General features: G+C 37.4%; 1 protein-coding gene across 3 annotated transcripts in view; it reads right to left on the reverse strand.

Moving 5' to 3' along the window:
- The window catches only part of NAV3 (neuron navigator 3), a 543,191-nt gene that overhangs the window by 382,967 nt on the left and 136,220 nt on the right, over positions 1 to 24,004 (reverse strand). For all 3 annotated transcript variants that reach the window (XM_061454721.1, XM_061454723.1, XM_061454722.1), the window contains exon 2: positions 16,241 to 16,638. In XM_061454721.1, the coding sequence (XP_061310705.1) occupies positions 16,241 to 16,312 (72 nt within the window). In that variant the 5' untranslated portion in view covers positions 16,313 to 16,638. The remainder of the gene's footprint in view (positions 1 to 16,240; positions 16,639 to 24,004) is intronic.

A 24,004-nucleotide genomic window follows, 5' to 3' on the forward strand; every position in this document is an offset into this window, starting at 1 on the left:
AATAACTACTTAAAGGGAAAGGAAACTGAATTGAGGCTTTTGGGAATACATGCTCCCTAAATGAATCACAAGAGGAATAAGAAACTTTCACTATAAATACCTACAAGACAATAACTGATGTTAAGATCTTGCTATATAGTGACTCTTACAGTGAGAATACATAATAACAGATTACATTATGACATTAATTAAAAAAAAACCCTCTGCTTCATTTGAATATCACAAGGAACTTCTATATGTGTTCTTAATTCAGCTGTCATCTCCCTTCAGACAAAAGAGTTGCCTTTTTATGCAGGCAGAAGTTCATCAAACCTGTTGATATTCTAGCAGATGTCACTGAGGCACAATATCATAAGAATACAGGACAGCCATCAAACCTTATCCTGTACACTTGCAGATAAATGAAAAGGTCCTTTTCAGTAGATTAGGATATGCTATCTGTTATCCCTAAGTATATATATCTAATAACTCTAAGCATTGCTCCCTTCTCTTCCCTGCTAGCTCAATCAGCTTATGGTTATTGTTTCAGAGTCTGTAATGCTTAAAGTCCCCTGCATCATAATTTCTCAGACATTCTCATACAACAACCACCCCTTGCATCACAACTGAATGCATTCAGTTCCATTCATTGAAAGAAGTGCACAGTCATTACTTATAAATTCACAATCTGCTCACATAGATTTTTGACCTGGTGTGCTGATTTCAGTGCAATAGTCATTTCTCCATATAATTTTGTATGGGGACAAGCAGAATGTGCTCTGGCTTTAGATTGGGGCTGCTAGGTATTACCACAATACAAATACTGATGGAGAAATGCAAAACCCCGATAGGGTAGTTACGTCTTTCTGTGTATAAGCATTTTCTCCTTCAGAAAGTCTATACCTGTCTAATCATCATCTTCACCTACCCTCACTTAAATCATGGAAAAAGAAAGAGAAAAAGAATATTTTTATGGCATCTTAGCATTAACAGCACTAGTTACATGACAAATAGATTTCTTTGGGAACAATAATAATAAAATCTATTCAGTGATTGAAAGGGTTAATGTTGAACCTTCACACGAAATGCTATCAAAGATTTGTGCAACATGAAATAAAAAGGAAAAGTAGAAGTTTTTCCAGGAAAAAAAAAATGAAAGAAAGAAAGGAAGAAAGAAAGATAATGAACACTGACACGTGCATTAAGCTAATTATTTGATAAAACAAAGTAGGGAAAATACTAAAAACATTGAGGCAAGCCTTTGAAACAGCCATATCAGTGAAAATTAATCTGGGAAGTGCAAGCCTTGAATACAGCATCTTGTCTGCCCCAGAGAAAGCTAACATATCTCATTTCAGTGAGATATAAAAATTAAGCTAACAATAACTACATTATTTTGACCATGTTTCTAAATGTTAAGTACAGCTACATATGCACTAATGAATACCCAATTATGTCATTCTGTGGCACTCCAAATTGCTGACATAATTTTAATTGTCAAATTGCTCTACACTAAAAATATCCTATAACACATGAAGTTCATGGGTAGAATTATATTCTTCAAATATTACATTTCATTCAGGACATTTACAAGCATATGGATCTATGTATATGGAGTTTGTGTAATTTCAAGTAGAAGGTGTTTGGTATTGGAAAGTTCTAAAAGTAGTCTAGCTGCTCAAAATACACTGTTCAACTGTTCACCTTTGTTTAGGCTGCCAGTTTTTCAATACAACCTGTGATTTTTATGTATACAAGGAATATCTACCACTGAGATTTCTTGGCGCTGTCTGTAACTCCAAAGATCTTCCTGAATATAAATTATTATGAAATAACAGTAAAGCTCATAATTATTTATTCTTCCCTGGAGCAGCTGCTGTCAATGCCATGCCAAAGACAGGTATTTGGCATGTCGCATGCAAACATCTAGGGGATGCCTACCTGCAAAATGACAGCACTGAAATAGATTGATCTTTACCTCATGTTATAAGAATGAACAAGTCAGATGAGTCTGTATTGTTTCAGCAGCATTAACATAAAGATGAGGAAAAAACAAAAATCATCTTTTCTAACCTTTAAGATAACTAACCTACAGTGAAAGCTTAGTTTAACCAACCACTGCAAATATGCTGCAAAAAGGAAGTCACTGTCCCAAAGAGCTTGCATCTTCAGTTTGTGATAAATTACTGGGGGGAAGGAAATGAGGGGTAAGAGGAAAAAGAAGAAAGCAAAAAAAAAAAAAAAACAGAGAAAGAAAACAGGATGCAGTAGCAAAAGGAATCTCATACTCCTGAGATGAGCAAGTCAGCTGAATATTTGACAAGCTTAGGTCATAACTGTTATCATAATTAAAGCAGTTTCAAGGAGTTTGTGCTATGGTGGGAGCATACAGGCATTGCTGGTTTTCCTCATTTTGTCAGTGCCCTCAGTCACAACAGCTACTGCACTGCACAAACTCAGAGGTGCTACTTTTAATCCTACTATTGTAATTTTTCATTCACTCATTCCTCTATTCTGTGAATAGACAATCTCCCTCTCCCCGTTACATAGTTCTTCCACATGTTCCGCCTCTATCTTGCTGTCATCTACCTTCCCCTTCTTCCCAAGCAGACTTTAGCCTTTACTTACACCAAGACATAGGCCCAGATAGGTGGGCTGTAGGGTAACCACAAAGCACAGGTACCGCAAGTACAAAACAGACCAATATTAATTGTTTTTTCTTTAAAATCTTAGTAAAGACTTCTAGCAGAAAGATGTTACATCAAAAATTGAAAAGCTGTACAGCAAGCCTGCCAAAAATCACTGGAAAGATTCCCACTGTTATCTAAGAGGTCTGTGTAATTACACCTTTAGAGTAAAACTGTGAAGTAATTTAGTGTAAACCTAAATACAACCTTAGCCATGAGATTGCCACCAAGGCTACACCTCTTAAAAAAAAAAAAATCAGACGCAGCTACTGTTTTGATTTTTGAGAACTGGTTATAGCATAATTTACTAGAAGAAACATGATGTTACAAATACTCATGGCAATGCCTAGAGCACTTACCAGGATGTATTTGTAGCTACAGTACCAAGACAGCCACAGGGTGTCTTACAAATATCACAAATGCTTCCCTATCTTTTCGATCACCATGTATGGTACTAAAGGCTAAAAATTTTAAACAGCATTAAAACTGAGGAATAAATATTCAAATATAAAAAGTTCTGCGTTTGGGTTTTTGGTGTTTGTTTTTTTTCATGAAGAACTTGCAGTTTTTTATATTTTAGTTTATTTGAACCGTCCTGATTCAAAGTGCTGTACTTCTAGGAATATTGTGCTCACAGCACTCCTAGACATATGTTGCCATAAAGAAAGAAGGAAGGAAAAAGATGGAGCTCAGTATCCTCAAAACACATTATTGTCTTAGCCAGTATCTCGTGATAGGGAGAAACAAGTACTGTCTAAAAATACTAAATAGAAGTAATGGATTAATATTTTCCCCTTAATGAGGTTCCAGTTTTTGCTTTATTAAGAAAATCCGAGTGAGAAAGAGAGCAAAAAAAGATACAAAATAAACCATTATATAGCATGCATGTCCCGCCTTCCATATGAGAGTCTCTGGTTTCCCTGGGCAGCTGTCAGAGCAATCAACCTCAGTCACAGAAACCTTCTTTACAGGGGAGGAAAATAAAAGTCAAAACCAGCACACACACCCCCCATCCCCCCAAACATAAGTTCATGGTTTCCTTTTTATTTCCTCTGAAATTCTATTGTTACCCAGGCAAGTGAGCTGCACATTTAACAGTTTAAAATCCGCAACAGAACTTACCTTGGTAAAAAATTAATTCCTGGAGAACACAACTTCCAGTCTGTTATGCCAGCTGTTCTGCTAACAAATGACAACTCCTCCTTTCTTTCTGGCTGTGCTGTGAACTGACATATCAAGATATCACAAGTAGATTTTTGACAGATCAAATTTGGATTGGCCACAATTATTAGACACATGTTGCAGAGGAATGACTTTGTTTGCTTTAATCATTTGATGGACATACACAATAAATGAAGGGCAAGAAAAAGGCTAACTATTTAGCCTCTCTTTTTACGCTTATTGGCTTGCTTACAGCAATACTAACCAAAGTGAACATAAACACTAGGGGAGAGAAGGGGGGGAGCAAAGCAGATGATCTTCAGTATTTCTGCTCATGGTGGACTAAAATCAAGATCTCCATAATCACTCTTTGGCACTTCTGAATTACAGATCCACTTAGGAATTTTGCTCTTGGGATCATCATTGTTTCTAATGTTTACATACCATTTTAGCTCACTACTGTTGAGCATGGGTTAGCATGGAATATTGAAGGTTTTTTTTTCTGCAAGGGATGTAAATTAAAACTTGATGTAATGTTAACTCCCCACAGCTTTGACAGTGAAGTACTGGGTTTTATGCATCATTATTAATTTTTGTATATATGTCAATTCTGCAAAGCAGCTTGCAGTACTGGTACATCTTCCAGGAAGGGAGCAACTTTGGATTTCACGACAAAGCTCATTTTACACCAGGACTGATGCTACTCTAGAGCAAACTGCAAACAGTTCTATCTGATTTCAGAAAAGAACAAAATCCCAGTTGTCTGAACTGGCATAGGAAAATTCTGTAATTTTCTTTTATCTCTTTCTTCCACCTCCCCAACTGAGCTATTTGCTCCTTTTGCAATAATTTCTTTAAATTACCATTTGAAATAACATAGAAAGAGTAAGCGGCATTGTAAAGTAGTCATGTAGCAGTTGACATTGACAAGAAAGTGCCATCGACTTTAGCTATCACCTAGGCAGAGCAAATTAAGAATGTATTCCGCTGTCTAATGCACAACCAAATGGGCTGGTGTAGTCCTGAGAGCATGTTTAGATTACTGTGATGAAAAAATTGGGAAATCAGGAGAAAATATAGATGCAGTGCAGTAACAGCTAAGGCATTCTAAGTTTTTGGTGAGCACAACAAAGAAAAAGCCAGTATATTCCTTTCTTCATGTACACACACTTCCATCTTCTCTCTCACACAGGACAACTTTGTTCCTAAGTGATGAGTGGCTTTATATAAGAGATCACATTCTACCAAGGAAAACGGATATTCTGCTTTAAGGGACTAAATACAAGAGTGGAATCAAGGGAAATGACAAGAAAACTGCTGAAAGCCAGAGTTTTTCTCCTACATTCCTACAGCAGCAGGAGTACTCTATCCTGATTCCTGACTGAGACTCCTGTCCTCTGCCGTGATGCAAATAAATAGCCATAATTGAAGCGTATTTATTTTAAGCACTAGGCAAATGTATTTGACCTTCAATCCGAGAATCTTAATGCTCTGAGAGAAATCAATGATCAATGATTCAGAAGATCTTTTAATTTTACAGATGGATAAAACTGAGTTTAAGCAACTTCCCTGAGGGTACGAACTAAATTGACAAAGCCAGAAGAGAAACAGACCTTTAGTTTTTCTGCCTCAACCATTACTTAGATCATCCTTCCTAAAACTGATATGGCAGAAATTGTCATATAGCAATAGGCATATTTATATAATTAATAAGCTATTCCATAACACAGATACAGATGGTGTTTCACAAAGTAGTAGCTGTTTCACTCTAAATACAGAGCAGGTTCAGGCAAACTAAATAACCACCTTCCAGAATTTTGGCTCTAATATTGATCTGCTACCTCAACAGCATTAAAAATGACAGATGTCCAAGGTCATTTCTCTTTAGAAAGTCAACATATTTTAAACAAAAAATGGAAAGAGATCACCATCAAGAAATCAGAATGTACCTCAGTCAGTCCACATCACATAAGAAATACCTTCAAGATATCAGAGCATATTTTGTAGTAACTATAGGTAAATCTGATTTTAAATTATGCCCTTCATTGGGACCACCTTTATTACAGCTTTATGAATACTTGCTAGTGTTCTAGAGGTTATGATATTGAATCACTGTGAGTCTGTATACTGTAGCCTTCCCTTGTTCTCATTTATGCTGGCAACAATAAATCCAAAGTCACCTGCCCTCTGCAATCAAGCCAAAAAGAACACCTGCTGGAAACCATCCCTTCCAAATCACAAATTATGGCCACATTGTTTACATCAGGCAATTAAAAAACCTCCAGAAAGATTATTGGCAGCTTCCCTCAAGTCCTCTTTCATTAACACAATGCCTCCGCCATACTTACAAATAATTATGCCTTATGGACTTAAGATGCAACTTAGTACTGATATAAATTTTAGGGATTCAGATAAAGAGAGACATTTGCTCCATGTCAGTCAGATGACATGGGGACTGATAGTACTTTAAGATGTGTCTCTTCTATCCAAAGCTAAGAACAACTGCCATGTTTCTGACTGAGCTGGAGAATGCTGACAGGCTCCAAGAGAGGAAATAAGCACACAAATTGCTCATCAACAAAATTGAAGAAATGCAGATTTGTAAAAAAAAATTAAAATTTCCAATATAAATAAAATAAAACTTTTAAATCATGTAATTACTGCTACTATGGTTTTAAAAGACTCAAGGGCCCTCATTAGACACAAGTGACTCCTGTTCTTCGCACTCTATTGACATACACACGGGTGCACAGGGTGACAAATATTCTGATCTAAGGAGACTATTTTCCAGAAAATTCAAGAAATGAATGGAACGTGAAGAAAGCAAAACGTTATGAATTATTACATTAGGGACTGTCTTGTGCATTGCTGTCCACATTACATGTTTATATGCAAGCACCCATTCAAGATACCTGCACACACAAATACACGTGTAGATATGCATATTCACATACACCATTATCTGCATGTTTGTATATGCATGTATACGAAAAAAATAACTATCAGCCAAGTTAATTTGAGCAAGGGAGAAAGAAAATGAAGCCAAATATATAGAGGGCAACAAACATGCACCAAGGATAGAAGAAGCATGACAGGTAAGGAGAATACACCTGACAGAGAAAGGAGAAAACAACAGCAACAATGGAAAGGAGAGGCAGACAAAAAAAAACATATCATCAGGAGCTCAACTAATAAAGACAGCCTGCTGACTTGCATTTCAAATACAGGTTTATTTTTCCTTCGAGAATAATAAATGTTAAACTGGAACAACAGCTGCTTTGCTACATACCCTCAGATAAAATCCTGGATGCCAGGAGCTGCCCCTTTCCCTTGCAAAATCTACATTCAGTCACTCAGGTAAAAGTGCCATTAAGGGATATTTCTATGCCCGATACTGACAATTCTAGAAGACATCAAGGACTTAATTTTTCAAGATGTATGGGTTTTGCACACAGCAGTGCCTACTGAGATACAATTTTATTACATCTTAACATGCTACAAAAATAAATAAATTATAACATCCTAAGGTTCATTTATTAACAGTACTGTATCCTGAAGTCTCAAAAAAAAAAATTAACACCCCCCCCAAAAAAAAAGCAACAAACCCAAAAGAAACCTAAACACCACAAAATCCCAGCTGTGAAAAAGAGGAAACAATACTGGTATTAAATTCAGTAGCTCTGTCAACTTTCTCTTCTCTTATAGCAAAGAAGATTTACTCATTTACCTGCAGAAAACCTACAGCATAACTATGCTAGTTTGTATACATACACATATTTATATTTGAATCAACATGGATATGCATGTGCTTGCCTGTAACCAACTGAAAGAAAGCAAGTGTGCGCTAAAAAGAAAATGAGAATTATTTCCAGAATTCATCCCTGACTTTACATTGGTTTGTAATTGAGCACTGGAGAAAAGCTAATACCAGTACCAAGGCACTAAAAAATAAAAACGAAACATCTCCCAGCAGTATTCTTTTATTGGAACACAGCCTGAATGCACCCTGACACTTCAGTTTAAGGTGTAACAAAGCACAGCCTTCCACTCCGGTACAATATCCAGGCTCTAGAGACTCACATGTAAGGGATGTCTGCATTACAAACTGATGTGACAAATTAATGCAACCTCAGCAGTATACCTTGACCCTAATTATATGGAGGGTTTAGCAGGTTTTTTTCCACATGCATTCCCTTCATTTGTAGAAGATAGGCTTTAAACTTCTGTGCATCATTTCCGCATTTGCACAACACTCAGTCTCTCTATTCAGATTGCATATTTACGTACCGTATCTAAGAAGAAAAGATATCATTTAAATTTGGGACTGTTAATTGTTGTTGGTAATCACTCAATGATTCCACCAGATGTTTTTATTCAGAAGCTAAAAGCCAGGATAACAGTCAGGGCTGTCCTATCATATGTTGCTTAAGGCTAGACCTATCTGGAATGAGTTTAAAAGGTTATTAACTCTGCTTTATGAGCAGGCATGCAATGCAGTCTCAAAAAAGAATTCTTGCTTTAGCATTTACAAAATAGTTTTACAAAGGTCTTCATATCACTCCCATAAAGGCACAGTGGTGTACATTCTCTCACTGGTTTGCTTCTCATACAGCAGCAGCAGATGCTTCCCCTTCCAGTTTCAATAATTAGCATTCCAGAGGCATTAGAAAAATCAAATAGGTAGGACTTCTATCCATGACACACAGACCCAACAACAGTTGTAACACTTGACTGGTACTACAAGACTGCAGAGATAAGCAAGAAGATGCAGAGTCGTTGACCTGAGTTTAAGATCCAGTTAAAATCTCAAGGTAAAAATATGTAATTTAGAGAAATTAGCTCAATGCAAGCATGACAAAACCAGCAATTTTGCCCAACTACTTTGTAAATACAGCAGCACCTTCACACTTAAGAGAAAAATAGGATTATCAAAGTGAAACCAGCGTTTTTAGTTACATCTATGTCAACACTGCTTTGATTATTTTGTCTTTCAGACATTCAAATCTAGTCTAAGACTGGAGCAAAGAGGAGGTTCAGACTTTTTTTTAGTTATTTTTCCCAACATTCTTGGGGGAGATCCTGGCTATTCCTTTTTTAGTGTTTGTTGTATGGAGACTGTTCAGCATAGAATAGTCCCATGACGAGTTCAAAGTTCAAGGGAAGGGAGACAAGAAAATAGGCGTTTACTCTGAATGAGCAGTTTGATACAGAATCATCCACAAGATTTAAGAAAACTCTTTAGGAAGCCAGCAAGCAGGACGGTGGACCCTTCATGTGCTCATTAAGGGACTATTTGCATTGCAAAGATCAGATTTCAAACTACAAAAATCTCAAAAAGCCTTTCAAAGGTATCATCTTTGTGGAGCTGGCTGATAAAAATCACAACACAATGTCACAGTGCAAGATAAAGCTTCACCTAAAAGCCTCAGTTCAAATTCTGCACTGCACAGTGCTCTGGGCAAATGCTTCTCAAGCTTGTGCTCCTTCTTAGGAAAGGTAGGACAAGGTTGCACATTACTTTGGCAACCCAGCCCTTTCCTAATCTACATTTCAACTTTAAAGTAGTCAAGATTTTCCCAGATAATGATTTCAAGACACAAGCAGCTAAACAAATATTATTCAGAAACACTTTCAAAAAATAACAACAGTAAGAGCAAGAAAATGCTAACCAACAATTACCTTGATTTCCTTATTTTGCAACGCCACTGCAGAGAAACAACAAAGCAAGCCATGTGACTTTATTTACTAGCTAATCTATGTATTATCACTTAAATTGTTGTTTGTATTGAAGCTAACAAGAGCTTTCTTTGAAATAGCTCAGAGGAACAGCAATCAAAAAACAGGATTTATGGTAGAAAGCTGCTAATCTTTTTTGCTTTTATACTTGACAAATGAAAACCTCACAGATAGTCTGTAACCATCGAGGCATCCTCAAGCAAACTGAATAATCAAGAGATTACCTCTGTGAATGTCAATGTTTTCTGCTTCTTAGCCACTGAATCTTAATTCAAATTAGATAAGACCATCTGAGACAAGATGCTTAAGTCTACCTTTGCATATTTGTGAAAAGCAACGCAATTGGCAGAAACAGGAAACCGTGCCTTTAGTAGGAAGTGAAGAACAAGGGCAGTAATACTATTATTTTTTTTTGCAGAGGTGTGGAGTGGGAAGTAATGAACCCACAGAAAAAGCCGCCTTCTTCCTCTCACTCTACTCTGTAGTGCATATTCAAAATCATGTTGTATGTGTACATACAAAACAGTATTCATTTCAGCTATCTGATTACACAAAAATCTGCCAGCACAAACAACTGCAAAGCAGCTGAGCTTCTTCTAACCAGGCAGCAATGAAATCCTGTAAACTTTTACCTGGTATCTTAACAAGTTTTATGCAGCCAGTATCTTTTTAAGAAAATACTTAATTGATCAGTATTTATCAGCTGTTTTGTTATAGCACTGGGTTAAAATATTATACATTTCTTTTTTATACTTTTTCCTTGCCTTTTCAAAGCCACAATCTGCAACAAAGACTCAATTACATAGAGTATCTTATCTACATCATGGTTCTCTAATAAGAGGAAAAAATGCTGTAAACATGCATTAGAGGGTTTACTTTATGAATTATTAAATGTGGGTTTCCTATTTCATAAAATGATATTTAACACTATTTATTGAGACTGTAAATGTTTGGGGTTTTTCTTTGTTGGAACAACTGCACTAGCAAAGTACACAGAACAATTTCATCAAATGAGAGGAGTCAGGTGGCGGCTCCCCAGGGACATTTGACAGAGAAGGAAATAATTCCAGTCTTTCTAGCATAAATTTTGAAACAGAACACTCATGGAGTATGGAGACAGACAGCTTAAGGGAAAGATGGCAGTAATATGAGACAGGCTGATATAGCAAAGAATTTGGAAACCATCTGTAGTTTTATTTCCACAGCCTATTACTTCTTATCAGTTGGGTGGGCTTTTCCTATCTCTGCCTAATTCAAAGGTATCAAAGAAAACACAACGGCAAAGCTAAAAAGAGAACAAACCCCTCCCCTCAGCCCTGAAGATCCCTCACCCCACTATGTTTAGTTAAAACACTGGACATGGATCTGGGGTGGGAGGGGAAGGAAAAAAACCTGCCAGCTGCTGTGAGATAAGGGATAATAGTGAACATTGAGCTTAAGGAGCCTGACTCTTCACCAGATCTCCAGTTGCTTGCAAAGCATCCCCTGACAGAGACATAGATGGGCAGATGGACAAAAAATTCACAGGATGTATGGATATATGTGTAAGAGGGCCTGGGGTGGGGAAAGGGAGAAGACAAAGCTCAATTAGAGCAGCCTCAGTGGGAAAAATAAAAACAGAACGGGAGAAATCAACTATTTTGTTGAAATAACAAGCAACATCATCCAGCTCCTATGTCTTCAAAAGAAAATGAACTATTAAATTACAACAGCAACAACCTTGACCTAAACAGTATTTCATGTCATTGTTTTTAAAAATGGTTGTTGGGCGACTACAGAATTAGTCATAAAAATGAGAACCAAGATGCGAAAACAGGGAGCATAGGCAGAGCAGTATGAGCATGTTCACAAGAACAAATTATGCCCCTGGCCCACCTGACTCATAATGAAGACATCTAATTTTTCCCAAAATGTTGCTCTGTGCACTGAATATCAACTAAAACAAAGCAGGCAGGAAATGAAGAAACAGTGTGATGTACATGCTGATTACTCCCATTTCACCTATCCCTACTAAACCTTCTCTCTTGATTTGATTTTTGAAGGACTGCATATCAATACTGCCTGATGCTTTTGACAATAAAATACTATTTTATGCCATCAAGCAAAAAGATTATTGGACATTAACTAAATCTCCATATGGCTACTGAGGAGATGAGCAAAACATCCAATATGACAAGTAGACAAGGCTTGTTTGGTATTCCTGCCTATTAATTAAATTTAATTATTGCCCAGTAATAGAGTCTTGGTGTCTATTGAAAAAAATCCCTCTGAGTTCAGTAGGCTCATCTGCCTACAGAAAAGAAAGACTGAAGTAAATAATAAAATTTGTTCTGAAAGCAACCGAGATCCTTGCGCTTTATCATATTTCACTTTAAAGCACATATTTGGGGGGTGGTGGTACAGTACCGAAAACTTTCCTTCACTTTCATTTGGTTTCGATCAGCCCCCTAAACAGAAGGGCCAAGGTCTTTGGTTGAGAGACTTTAAAAGAAAATGTGATGAAAAACTATCCCTCTGACCACAGCAAGCATTCTGGGTCAAGATATACAGGCAGATGTGTCAAGAACATTCAAGCAGAGCTCCAAGCCATGTGTCAGTGGTGTCAACAGAGGTCCAATGTTTCCCCTTTTGGAAACTAACAATTCTGCAAGAATATCATTACTACTGTATTCTGCGTGATGGATTTCAAATCTAGGCACATATATTTCAGTTTAAGGCAGGACAAGGACTCAGTAGGCTCATCTGAAACACCCTAGACGGTGAAGCAGAAAGCGGTAAATTAGCAGACAAAGCAGATACAACAGACCTTTAAGGGACAGAGCACTATCGTTAGTGGCAAGCATTTTGTACATTACTATAGTTCTGAAAATTTTATAGGTTTTACACAGGGTCAGGTATATCAACAATACCTGAGGGTATTGCAAACTGCTATTTGTCTGCAGGTTGCCTCACGCTTATCGTCATGCCCACAGTGAAGCTCACCCTCAGGTTCCCACCCCCTGTCTCCAGACTTTAACAAGACCAAAGCTGCAGCATCAGTCAAGGGCTTGGCTTTTCCTCCCTGCAGCAAGCATTTTTCAAAGATACCAAGTAACCTGGATTGTCTCTCAAAGAAATGACCAGAATGGGACTTTTCTGGGGGAGGGCGGGGAGGGGAGCTGGGCAATGTGGAACACTAAAATTAAATGACTGGAGCAGTCAGGAATTTTTGGATATGTATTTTATGGATTTAACAACCATGCATATGGCAGCAGATGACAAATTTATCTGTGGATTTCGAAAACAGAAGAACCCTGCTGAGATGAAATACAGATAGATCAAGCAGTCTTTTCTGTGTTTTAAAAATGGTTATATACAACAAGTTGCCTACAGAAACCTGCTATTCAAACTGCTAGTTCCCAGCGCTCCCTACCATTTCCTATGTGCTAAAATTGTGAGCCCACACACCATACTGTAAACGGCAATCCATGCATTTGCTACTTACTGGCATTTATGTACTAAAACCTGGAATGTTAGCATACTTTTTAAATAACAAATTACAGCACATTGTGGGAAGAGAAAATAGATATGAAGCACAGTATTTAACCTGAAATCTCTACATGATGGAGCTGTATGCCTGGCACATCCAGCTTGGAGAAAGGAATGGCATGTTTTGTATGCGAGATACATGAAGTCATGGTCCTCAAGCAAATGAAGCTGATGAACATCCCAAAACTGGGATATTCGAGCTCATAACCAATTTCATGAGGTTTCGCACTCAGTTGGAAGAGTTTGTAGAGGGAAGGCCTGTACCTGCTTTCTGTAGGAGGTCATATTAATTCATTACAATGACCCTAGTTTTTCTACTTTGCGCTTTCTGTAGCCTGTTTCCCTCCTTTCACCAACACTTCAACCACACAGGTTGCACTACTGCTTCCACAGAGCTACCAAAAGCTCCTGCTTCGTGCTTGAGCTTTCATTTTGTGCTCATGAGGATCAAACATCTGGGTATCAGCGCAGACACCTGCCAGTCCCACAAACAAACAGGCTACTGCCAGAAATCAGTAAAACTGTCACTGCATCTTGAAGCTACATAAAGGTTAAAGAACTTGATAGTTCTGGAGCCATAAAAGGAATATGCGCCTATTTAAAATGCAGATGATAGCATTTTATGGGCTTTGAGGTAAGAAGCGTATCCAATTGTCCTATGGACATGACAGTTCATATGCTAAACCCACAAAAATTATATCAACATAGTTGCCTAGGCCCAAATCTAGATCATAAGAAAGTAACTATACTGCATATATATAAACTCTGAAATTAGTAGAAAACTTAAATGCCAAACCACAATCTTAATTTTTAAAACTAAGAAGTGTTATAGCCTTTATTAGTTTTTTTTTTCCACTATTTTCTCCTAAAGTCACTATGCAGAAAACAGTCCAGTGACAATACATTCTGCAGCAATACAACAGCTGAGTCCTTCCAGAACACAAGATTTTTCATTTGTTGATAGAATATGAGCTATCCAAGAGATTCAGCTTGACTTCTGCCTGGTCTGATCCAGGCAGAGCGCCACTAAGGCATCCATGTCAACCAGTAAGTCAGCCAATATTTCAGATTGGTCCATTTTTATTTCACTCATTTCCATCTAGCATATTTCAAAATTTGCTTTACAACCAACACAACATAAAGAGACAGCCAAATTACTATTGGTTGTTGTGTTTTCCCATCACTTTTAAATCCTTTTTTTATTAAAATATTAACCTTCTATAATAAAGTCAATGAATGATACTAAATAACTAGTAAGGATTTCTGAATGGAAGGAAAACTAACTACATTTCTGTTTATTATCATTACATTTACTCTAGCATCAGCCACAGCACAGGAACAGAGACTTTTAGGAGCTGCAGAGCCTTCAGTGGTTGTTGCGCAGTTCTACAGCTGGATAAAATACCCACAGATTGGCTTAAAGAAAACATTTGACCTTGAGGTACAACAGATCCTCTTTGAAAAAAACATTCTCCTCCTAAGCAATCTGAAGAGTCAGTCTCTAGAAGTGAATCTGCAGGTATTAGACATGAAGGGAAAAGAATCCCTTTGAGTAAGGAGGGGGTTGGGGGAAGAGGGGACTCGAGCATACTCTATTCCACATCAGACAATAATGGTTCAGAGAAGAGTTCACTGGATGGTAAGACTAATGCTAACATTTCTCAGCTTTTCTTTTGTGTCACAGAAGGGTTGGAATTATGAGTTGGAGAAAGCCCCATGCTCTAAACTGGTTATCTCCCATCACACTCCTCTGTGATTTTTCCATTATAAAAAAAATGTTCAAAGGCCGAATGTATTTCCACAATAACGTCATCACATGCTCTATCAGGGTATATTTCCTGCAATTCTCTGCACTTTAAAAACCTATTAGCTGTGATCAAATGACTTAGATTAATACATATAAATCTCTGGGGCACTGAAACAAAGTATCTGATTTTATAGGTCTAAAAATTGTTTAATTTATGTTGCCCATAAATTCTTCTAATTTTTATTTTTCCCAAACAAGATCAAAATTATTTAAAACATTAGCAAGCAGCTTTCATTCCAGAATTCAAAAAGACCCAACCCAGCAGCATTTATCATAAACCTCTTCAATAATAAAGTACATAACCTGCACTCTGATACACGATTTGAACACTAACAGTCCCCTGAATCTATGCAGTTATTCAAAGAGATCAGTAAATCTCATTTTAAGGCCTAGTATGAAGCGCATCTCAGCCACAGAACACTATCACCAGAACTCACTCTCTCTGCTGGTTGTCATCCAATGCAATCTTACATTAGATCCCAGGCACAAGAAGTATTACAGAGTTTTGAAGTTTTAATAAACTGAAATTAAACAAGCAAACACACACAAAAAAAACCCACCTTTCCCCCAACCCCCCACCCCCACCAAACTCCCCCGGGAAAATCTATGAACATAATTCCAAAATACGAATAAAACATTGGAAAATAGAAGGAGGACCCAAAGGTATTAAAAAGCATGAAATCGCGGTTTATTAAAGAAACATTAGAAAAATTTCCAGACCACAGCAGCAGTAAGTAAAGGAGATGAACTGGGAAGATGAAGCTTTTGAGACAGTCTGTTGCAGAAGTGGGCAGATTTCCCTTCCCCTGTTGCAGAAGGGAAATCTGAAAGGATTTTCTGTATTGTGGAAGCATGAATTTACATGGTTAAAATGCCTTGGGTACTGAAGAGTAAAACTGGAAGCACAACAAATTATTGGAAAACCAAATTATAGAAATCTACTGGTAGGATACAATAGGAAGGGTCTATCCACACATCCACTGTAAAAGATGAAGATCTCGAACTGTCTCAGGCTGACATTAGATACTTACTTTGGATCAGCAGGCCTATGTCATGAACTCAGCATTGATAATGAGTAAAGGTTTTGCCAGACAAATTGCTAGACAAATTCATGGAGCTTTTGATATGAAATTACTAGGCAATCAAGCAGTATTTGAAAGAAAATTCCTAGACAATGAAGAAACAGGGTCCCATAACCGCAGTTCACAGTTCACAGTACTGCATTAGTGTGTAAGCATAGCAAACTATCCTCAAAAGCATGTTAATTTCTAGTTTACTAAAAATCATCACAGAGTTTGCAAGTGGTTTAAATATAATTAAATATAATTAAAGATAATCTTACCTTCTTTTGATCTTCTAGCTTATGACTTACTGGATTCCTTCCATGTTTGTTCATCTCTGAAGATAAATCCATCACATTCACTCCTTGCCCTTCAAAATTAAATCGGTTCAGCAATACAGCAAACTAATCCAAAAATCAGGGGCTACAAACACAGAGACATGGTGTTTTTTCCATCACACATCATCTCTGAACATCAGTGACTTGGAACAATAACTAAGAAACCCATCAGTTGAGCTGAGGAAAACTTTGCAGTTCACTCTCGGGACTTTCCAAATCAACATAGCGTTTTAATAAGCTGATGCTTAAGAAGAGAAATATTCAGCGGCTACTTTTAACTCCAACTGTTATCTTTCTTCACAGGTTTCCATTTTACAGAAGGTTACATCCTGACTGTGAACCTGTTGAGAAAAAAAATAAATAAATAAATCATTAGGATTGATTTGCCATTTGCTCTCTCTCTTTGTAAGTTATTTTCTGTCTTCCTCAGGTGTATATGTGGTAGGGATGGTTCTGGCATCTTGGTGGTTTGGTTTTGTTGGTGGGTTTGGACTTGGGATTCTGGATTTGGGGTGTTTTTTTTCGTTGGTTGGGTGGGTTTTTTTATTATTATTTTGTTCAGGGTTTTTTTAAAGCAACTAATACTGTTTTTTGATTTAATATTTGGTAGGAGGAACCTCTGCATGATCACTCTTATCCCACTCTACATCACAGTGGGCACACAGGGTGCTCACTGAGAACAGCTAGTGAATTTCAACTACAGGCATGAAGGAAAAGTTAAAGGAAATAGAAGAACAAAGACTACTTAACTAAAGGCAGCATAGATTAAAATTTTCCATCATCACCACATACTTCCTACTCAAGGGCCTTCAAAAACTAATATTGATGGGGGCAGAGAGGGAAAACATAGTCTGAATACGAAGTCCTAGATATTATGACAGCTTAAAAAAAAACAAACTAAAAATTATCTCCCCCCAAAACGTCTCATGAAGGGTGCAAAAGGCAGGGGAGAACAAAACAAAACAAAACTATAAACAAGATTAGACTGCCAGAAAGTTAAAATCCTGCTAACAGCAAGAGAAAGAGCCAGTGCCTCTTCTGCCATTTTTGACAATACAATCATAAAATACTCATGCCTTCAGTGCAATTGAAAGCCAATTGTGTTTAAACTGAATTAATTGAGTAGATGAAGTCCATACAAACCTAATTTGAATATCATTTGAATTCATTTTAAGCGCATAACGTTCACAACATACCTTCTCTAATGCATATGCAATAAGAAATATGTCTAGATAGCATATTGAATTGTGCATGCTAGGTCATGCAGTCTGTCTCTAATAAAATTATATTGAAAAGGTTATTTTCTCTTAAAAAAATAAAATTCAAACTTCAGTGGAGTCATTACTGATACTACGATCAGCTTCAGCTGTCTTTTAATCAGACCTAAGGTTCAAGTGTTACCCTATTGTAACTGATTTATACTTAGGCCAAAAACCGTAAACGTGATGGCTGAGGCTTGCTTCCAAAGAAAGAAATCCATATTTAGGATCTACTGTGGGTTGTTTCATTTTCCCTTTGTTTTGTTAGGGTTTCTTGGTTGTGGGGTTTTTTTAGGGGGACGGATTTTTTTTTTCCCAGGTGCATAAACCTGAGTTTCAGAAACAAAGCCTGTGAACTGAGAGTCAAGTGCGACAGCTGTTTCTATGAGGATATGAACTAACCTTCTGCATTTGCAATGGAAGCCACTTATGTTTACTAACAGAAGATGTCACTAGGCTCATGCCTTACCAAACAACTCCTACTGCTTAGTTTTTGGCTTGGTTGTTCATGGCACCTTGGATTTCTCTGAGTATTCTCACATTTGCATTTTTCACCCAGGACTTAAAGGCAAAACATGCTATGGTCCATTGAGAGCTGTTCTTTTTATGATAGTATTGAATTAAAACAAAACCAGATAAAACCATGCAAACAAACAAAAAAAAAAAAACCAAACAAGGATGCCTAACCTCACTACTAAAATAGCAACCTTTCTTTTTGTGATCCAGTTACAAATAGGAGACTTAAGCTGTTACCACATGTTGGATGATTCCACAAGGGTGGGATAAACTCAATAAGCAGACAAAATCAAGGGATTGATCTTGATACAAGAAACACTGACAGCATTTTACCCTGTCATATAATTTCTCCTTCATACCTAAGAGTGTTCCAACAAGGAATACAATTGTAGTTATTTTTAATACTACAATTGAGGCACCTATTCTTATCCATATTAACCTTCACATACATTTGAACACGATATCAGCAAAGGACTAATTGTGCAATAATAACAATTCAGTTGCAAAAAATAACTACAAGCAAACAGAAGATGCACCTGCCTTGTGAAATCACAGGAATATAAACAACCGTACACGAAGCTAGAACATGAGAGAACACATACCCAGAGAGAAGCTTGTTTCCTAAACACAGCTTTAGCCTGATATGTATCACCTAAGCGTATAACCAATTTTGCTTGCTATTCTAAACTACTGAGAATCACCTCCTCCTGAAAATACACAGATACACATTATATTACAAATGCACTCACCACAGTCGAATCAAATGCTTGGACAGCATCTTTCTATTCCTTATTTAGAGCATCCTGGGGAAGTCAGTGAAATAAATAACAAAATTGTAATGGATGTTAACTGCCCGGAAAACAGAAAGCAGTCATTAAAACTGCACTATTTAAAACTCCTGTAAACTTTGAATTTTTATTAGATTCAACTTCCCAAGTACACCCAGCTCTTCTCATCTTCTTTCCACAGTGACCAAGGTGCAGCAGGACAGAGTCAGACATCACTGTCAGGCACAGGCTGTTCCCACCCCTACCCAGGCCTTGACAGGCACAACCTCTGATTTAGTTTAGCTCTGTCTAGTGTGAGGTGTCCCTAGCCATGGCAGGGGTGTTGGAACTTGATGATCTTAAGGTCCTTTCCAACCCTAACTATTCTATGATTCCCCCCATTTGATGGTTTTGGGGATCTGCAAAACCCACAAGTCCGTAACACCACGATGCAGGAAAATGAAACATGAGATACTACTGCAACTATCAACATCTGGATTTACACTTATAACAGTTCTAAAGCTCAGATAAGTCCAAACCAAGCTGTTAAAAAAAAAGCAGCTTCTCTGGTTCATTTCATGGTCAGACATGTAGATTATATTACTCCCCATGCCTGGCAATTATACTATACTAAGCAATTAAGCTATTCTGTGGAACTGTATGGTGTTTTCAAGCAAAGTTGGACAGAATGCAAATAATTTTGTTTGGACTGCCCTCATTACTTTTAACATGCAAAGCACAGGGTGGCAATTCTTGCTCATTCCATTCAGCACATTGTTCCATGGTCTTCAGCCTTTTCAAACAAACAGCTGTAATAAAATGCTCTTGGCTGGCAATTCTTTGGGGTTTTTTTTTGGTTTGGTTTTTGGTTTGTTTGTTTTGTTGCTGGTTTTTTGGTTTTGTTTTTTACAGTGGCACCCAGTTTATTATTCAACATTTTAGTGGTACTTAACATACACACAATCAGAGAATAAAATATCCAAAGAGTCCTAGAAATCCTAATCACACACTAAGTAGCACAGATTTTACTAGGTCACCTAAAAATGTAAAAGACAAGATGAATTAGAGCCCTTTTATAATTATATTCCCTTAATAGACTCCTAACAGTCACCATTCAATAATAATCTAATAATTTACAGATACTCAAAATAGTCTGTCAGATTAAGCATTCAGAACTGCAGCCACAGGTTTAAAGGAAGTGAGCAAGCTATCCAAGCTAAGAGCATCCTTAGAATTTCTTGTTAAAGACCACAATAAGGAAAATACTTCACATAAATATTTTTGACTGAGGGTTAGTGACTTCCTCCTCTAGAGACACTCTATGGAAGGCATTCAGGGTAATCATTAAGCTTCTGGTTAGGTACCTCTGTTACTTGCCTAAATGCGGGTGGGCTTCACTCAGGTGAAAGGTGCCTGACAATTTTTTGTTTCACTTCACTATGAGCTACAGTTACTCATAGACTAGTGAGGAACACCACCAGATCATGTTCTGATAATCAACCAGAGCCACCTGGTTCTGTACTACCCTTATTATCAACACAAGTAGTTCTTGAAAAGTTTACACTGACACGATTTTGAGGAAGCAGCCAGCATCCTCAAGCTCTCTGAAGCCTCTTCCCAGTATGGCTATAATAACTTACCCATACCAATAGCCTTACAATGGCATCAAAAAAACCTTACCTCTAATGATGAAAGCTTCTTAGCTTTCTTTGTAGTCTTTTCCTACAGGGAGAAAGCATTTAGGGTTTCTGTATGGGTCTAACTGCAAACATAATGATCAGGCACACAAAGAGTTATCAGGAAAAGAAAATGATGTTGACTCTTAGAGGATTTGAGAGCAATGCCAAAGAGCAGTGCTTTTAGCCAGCATTCAGAGTAAGAAGCCAATATCTGTTCTCTGCAGACATGTATGATAGCAGTGCCATAGAAAGGCTTGCCTGCAACAGATAAAAGCAGCCTGAGAAGGCAGCTGATAAGCCAACAAAATATCTCTAAGCAGTGAGGCTTGCCTACAGAATTATGTCTTCTGATGCAAAATTAATTCTCATCTAAACAGCAGTAAAACTGGTCCAAATACACTCCTGATGCACAGCAATGCAAAAAGCTGCAGCATATACAGCCCTCTCTAATCAATTCAGTTGTTTACTCAGATTAAAAGCGACCAAATATGAACAAGTCCAAAGACGATACTTCATTTGTGTGCCTGAAACATTTTTTATTATTTCTGTAAGTGGTGTCATCCTATCCTCTGCATCTCTGCAAAGCGAAAAAAACCTCTTCAGCACAGAATGCTGTGTTGGAGTCATCACATTATCAATGAGGACAGAATTAGAATTGTTTGCATTGCTCCTGGCTCTAGCCAATGCAAATTAAAATATTTGTTTTCAGATTTGTACACATGAAAGAAGGGGGGGGGAGGGTGGAATCTGATATTTACACTCCTGCAGTGCTGTTCTACAGAGCACAATGCTGATTGTGTCTCTACATCCTCAGACTGAATGCACAGGTTAACAGTGGCTCACACAATGATTTAGCAAGTAAAGTTAAAAATAATAAATATATATATATGTAAAAGGAGGCTGTTCTGGATCCTAATATTCTCAGAAACCATTGCTTTAACTCATACAGCAACTCAAATCCTTTTGGCTCTCTCAAATCCTTTTCATCTTTCATAGCAACCTATATCAAAAGGCTGAATGCTGTGCAGGCTATGCACAGAATTTAGAGCTATTAGTGTCAGTTTCATTTCAAACTTGGAACCAGTGCCAGACAGGAATGCCTTCTCTCTTCCATCATCTGATTCTTTGGCCATTAAGCATGAGAGATAAAGACAGCATAAGAAAGGGAATACAAACTATATTTTTTTTACAGATACTTCAGTCCAGCCTTTTACTACAGTTTCCCTGAAAGATTTGATGTGAAGGATGACAGTGCTCTTGCAAGCACAGTACTCTGTGCCAGAATACAAAACTGAGCATCAGACCTAAATGAAATTTGGTTATCTTACCCAATGCTGTACTGCTGTATATGCAAACTTTTTAGCGCTATATAAAATGTTTACATTTCAAGGTACCTTACAGCACTTCTGCAGAGGTGCTGCGCTGGACAAATTCCACCTTGAATAGTTACTTCAGCTCCATCTCTAGTTTCACTGGGCTACTTCTCCATTTCTGTCCAAAGTTGTTTTGAATGTTCCTCTCTACTGTTGAAGTATATACAATGTCTCCTCACGAAAACAGTATTTTTCAGATTTATGTTTGGGAAACAATAGGAAGAATGAATATTCCTTTTTTTTACGTACATATTAAATAGTTTGCCATATTTGTAAACTTTAAAGTGTAATGATTTATTAGACTGCATGCGCAACAAAAGAGCTACCTTGGAAAAAAGAAAAGACACATACTCTGCAGAACCTGCCAACAATTCAGATCAGATATAAGAAAAAAGACAGCACTGAGCTTCAAGTGAAGGGGAAGACAGAACACATATTCTCATATTCTAGGTATACTATGGAAAAAGTGGGCAAGAAAATATAATTTAATCAAAAAAAGCAAGGACATCTATATGGACCTTAAATAGTTTTCTTGCATAAGGAAACTTTTCAGTTAATGAGACAGAGAAATTTATGAGGCTCTTGAGAAAGAGAAAAACTAATTGAAAATAGTAGAGAGCTTGCATACCTTTGATATTTTGTTTCCTAGGGAGCTATTAAGCCTCCTTTTCTGTTGCTTTTAATTTTTGACTGGCATGCTGGAAAAAAATATTCAACTGATCTGTGCCTGAGCAGTGGCTGTTCTTCTGGGATTTCTAGTCACCTACAGCTATTGCTCTATCCAGAATGCCAAGACACCTGCAATCCTAGACAAACTACCAAATACTTCTTTTTGTCCACTTTACAAAATTCCCTGGAAGAAAAAGGCAGCGTGGTTCTGGAAATGCTTAGATATATGGTAGCCCTATGGAAACTAATACATCTGGTATTTCTGAATACCTCGCTTATGTTAAAACTTTGCTACCACTCCATGAATGGCAATGCTGTCCAACGGGAGATGTATTCTCTCTGGTTCATAGGCTATGAGTATGAGAATCAGGAGCATGCAATAAAGTTCAACCTATATTGCTGTTTTCAGCAATGCATATATTCAAACACAAATGGCATACTGAATTACTCTTACACAAAACCATTAAATCCCCTTTCCCTACCTTACTGGAAATGAGGACTTATACTCCCCACTTTGATAAACCTAAATCCTTAAATCTTAAAATACCATTGCATCACACAGCCTCTCTTGGTCTACTGTGAAATACTAAGTCACTCCATTGGATCAAAGAGCCAGATGCATTTCAGAAACAACTCTCTGCCTGTTAAAAGCTATAGAGGAAAAAAATCATACCTATCTTTGCAGAGCATATCTCTGACAATTTCATGGGCACTTCAAAAGTTGCCAATTAATTCTTTCAGTAGTTGTTTAGTAGCAGCCTTCTCAGCTGGACCCCATCCTTATCCCAAGAAATTACATACGGGTGCTGATTAAACATTGTAAGCAATGCTCCATTACACCTGGTGCCTCAGTATTCAATCCATATCCAGACTAGTCTCTCGGAACTAATTTGATGGATTCAGATAAATCTGTGGCTGAAAACAACAAACAGCTCCTTAAGACTGCAGAGCAGAGATACAGCTGACCAAACAGGACAGCTGCTTGAGAAGGAAGGGAAGAAAAAAAGAAAAGGGAGGAAGAGATGCAAAAGGATTATATTTTTTTTTACAGAAACAGAATCAAGTGATAAAAAAACGTATTCAGATATTTGAAGACAAAAAGCAGCAGTAGCTGGTGTCATCTTAACCATGAAGTAAAAAGATGACCTTTAATGGTGGAAGCTTATTATTCTTCACAATCACAGAATCACAAACTTGTTTGAATTTGAGCTGGGAAAGACCTTCTAGGTAAGTTAGCTTCCGGATCTGCCAGTGAAGAATAAATTGCTACAGTGTATTTTCTAATGCTTTATTCTGGCATTACTTTAAATTCCCAAGAGACACAGCTCAGTGTTTCTTACAGGAGAATTTAAAAAAAAAACAGTAGATCTGAATGCTCTAGGAAGTTTCTTAAAGGCTAGGCATAGCAAGTTAAATTTTAAGCTGAATTTTACTTTCTTCAAGC

This window comes from Pezoporus flaviventris, unplaced genomic scaffold, assembly GCF_033815535.1.
Source record: "Pezoporus flaviventris isolate CSIRO_AGI_PZ_B2104156 unplaced genomic scaffold, CSIRO_AGI_Pfla_v1 ptg000016l, whole genome shotgun sequence".
Taxonomy (NCBI): Eukaryota; Metazoa; Chordata; class Aves; order Psittaciformes; family Psittacidae; genus Pezoporus; species Pezoporus flaviventris.